Raw genomic sequence first — 1,271 nt, forward strand, 5'->3', positions numbered from 1 at the left:
CAAGATGTACGGCTTCTTCGACGACGTGAAGCGCCGGTACAACATCAAGCTGTTCAAGGCCTTCACGGATGTGTTCAACACGATGCCCGTGTGCTGCGTTGTGAGCGAGAAGATCATCTGCATGCACGGCGGACTGAGTCCTGACATGACTTCGCTTGCCACCGTGAACGAAATAGAGCGTCCGTGTGATGTGCCGGACAAGGGCATCCTGTGCGACCTTCTCTGGGCTGACCCTGAGGACGAGGTGAGGGGCTTCCTGGAGAGCGACCGGGGCGTGAGCTACCTGTTCGGCGAGGACATTGTGAGCGACTTCCTAGACATGGTGGACATGGACCTGGTGGTGCGTGCGCACCAGGTGATGGAGCGTGGGTACGGGTTCTTTGCCAACCGGCAGCTAGTGACGATTTTTTCGGCTCCGAATTACTGCGGCGAGTTCGACAATGACGCGGCCGTGATGAATGTAGATGAAAAGCTGCAGTGCTCATTCCTCATTGTTCCGGCAAACAGTTAGCTTTTTACAAAGGTATCATATTTTGTTGAATTTTATGTCATCATGTTTTTTTTTTTTTTTTTACGGAGTAGTTTTTGTAGTCAATGTGTCGGGGGAGGTTTGTGCATTCACCACTGGCGCGGCAGTTGCAGTAGCCATGGAGATTAAAAGTCTTTTGTCGACTTGGATTCTGCCCTCGTTCCTCGTTTTGCTTTTCTTTTTGGAAATTGACGGTTCGTGGGTGGGTGGTCCGTGTTGCCATTGGTTCTGAGTTACGAGTGTGTATGGCCGCCGTGTCAGTTTTACGCGATTTAGGGTGCCCCGTGGTTGCATCGCACTTGTGCGGCGGCGGCGGGGGGAGTAAGAGGAGCAAAGATACTGCGGGTGGAACCCTCTCTTGTCATTACTCTTCCCCCGCTTTCCCTCGTTACTACACTGGTTTGTAGGAAGGCGTGCGGCTGCTGCGCCGACGATCCCTCGTGCCAACTGCCTTTCACTTGTTTTTATCAACCGCCTTGCGAAGGTGTTGTGAGGGCGTGGCGGGGGTGCCTTAAAAAAAAAATTTTTTTTTTTATTGTGTGTGTGTGGGCGTCGTTTGTGTTTGGAGTTTTTCTTGACCGGTGCATTTGTGAGGAGGAGGGAGGAGTAGGACGTCTGTTTTTTTTTTTTTTTCCTCCTTTTTGTTGGGGGGTTAGGGGGTGGGAGGGAAGGGTGGGGGAAATTGAGGTTTGACTGTAGGGAACTGTGGTCGAGTGAATGTGGCGGGGCAATTCTGCACGTT

The 1,271-nt window shown here is 51.9% G+C and overlaps 1 protein-coding gene across 1 annotated transcript, besides 2 other annotated features; it reads left to right on the forward strand.

Moving 5' to 3' along the window:
- On the forward strand, positions 1 to 511 carry Tc00.1047053438059.10 (serine/threonine-protein phosphatase PP1 alpha; the record flags this gene model as incomplete). Its single annotated transcript, XM_797135.1, has 1 exon — positions 1 to 511. A coding segment is annotated over one exon (511 nt), but the record flags the coding sequence as incomplete, so codon positions are not given.
- Positions 1 to 1,271: a sequence feature (heterozygous, Esmeraldo-like haplotype).
- Positions 1,041 to 1,066: a sequence feature (AT_rich).

The sequence above is a fragment of the Trypanosoma cruzi genome, genomic scaffold, assembly GCF_000209065.1.
Source record: "Trypanosoma cruzi strain CL Brener 1047053516315 genomic scaffold, whole genome shotgun sequence".
In the NCBI taxonomy this organism is placed as follows: Eukaryota; Euglenozoa; class Kinetoplastea; order Trypanosomatida; family Trypanosomatidae; genus Trypanosoma; species Trypanosoma cruzi.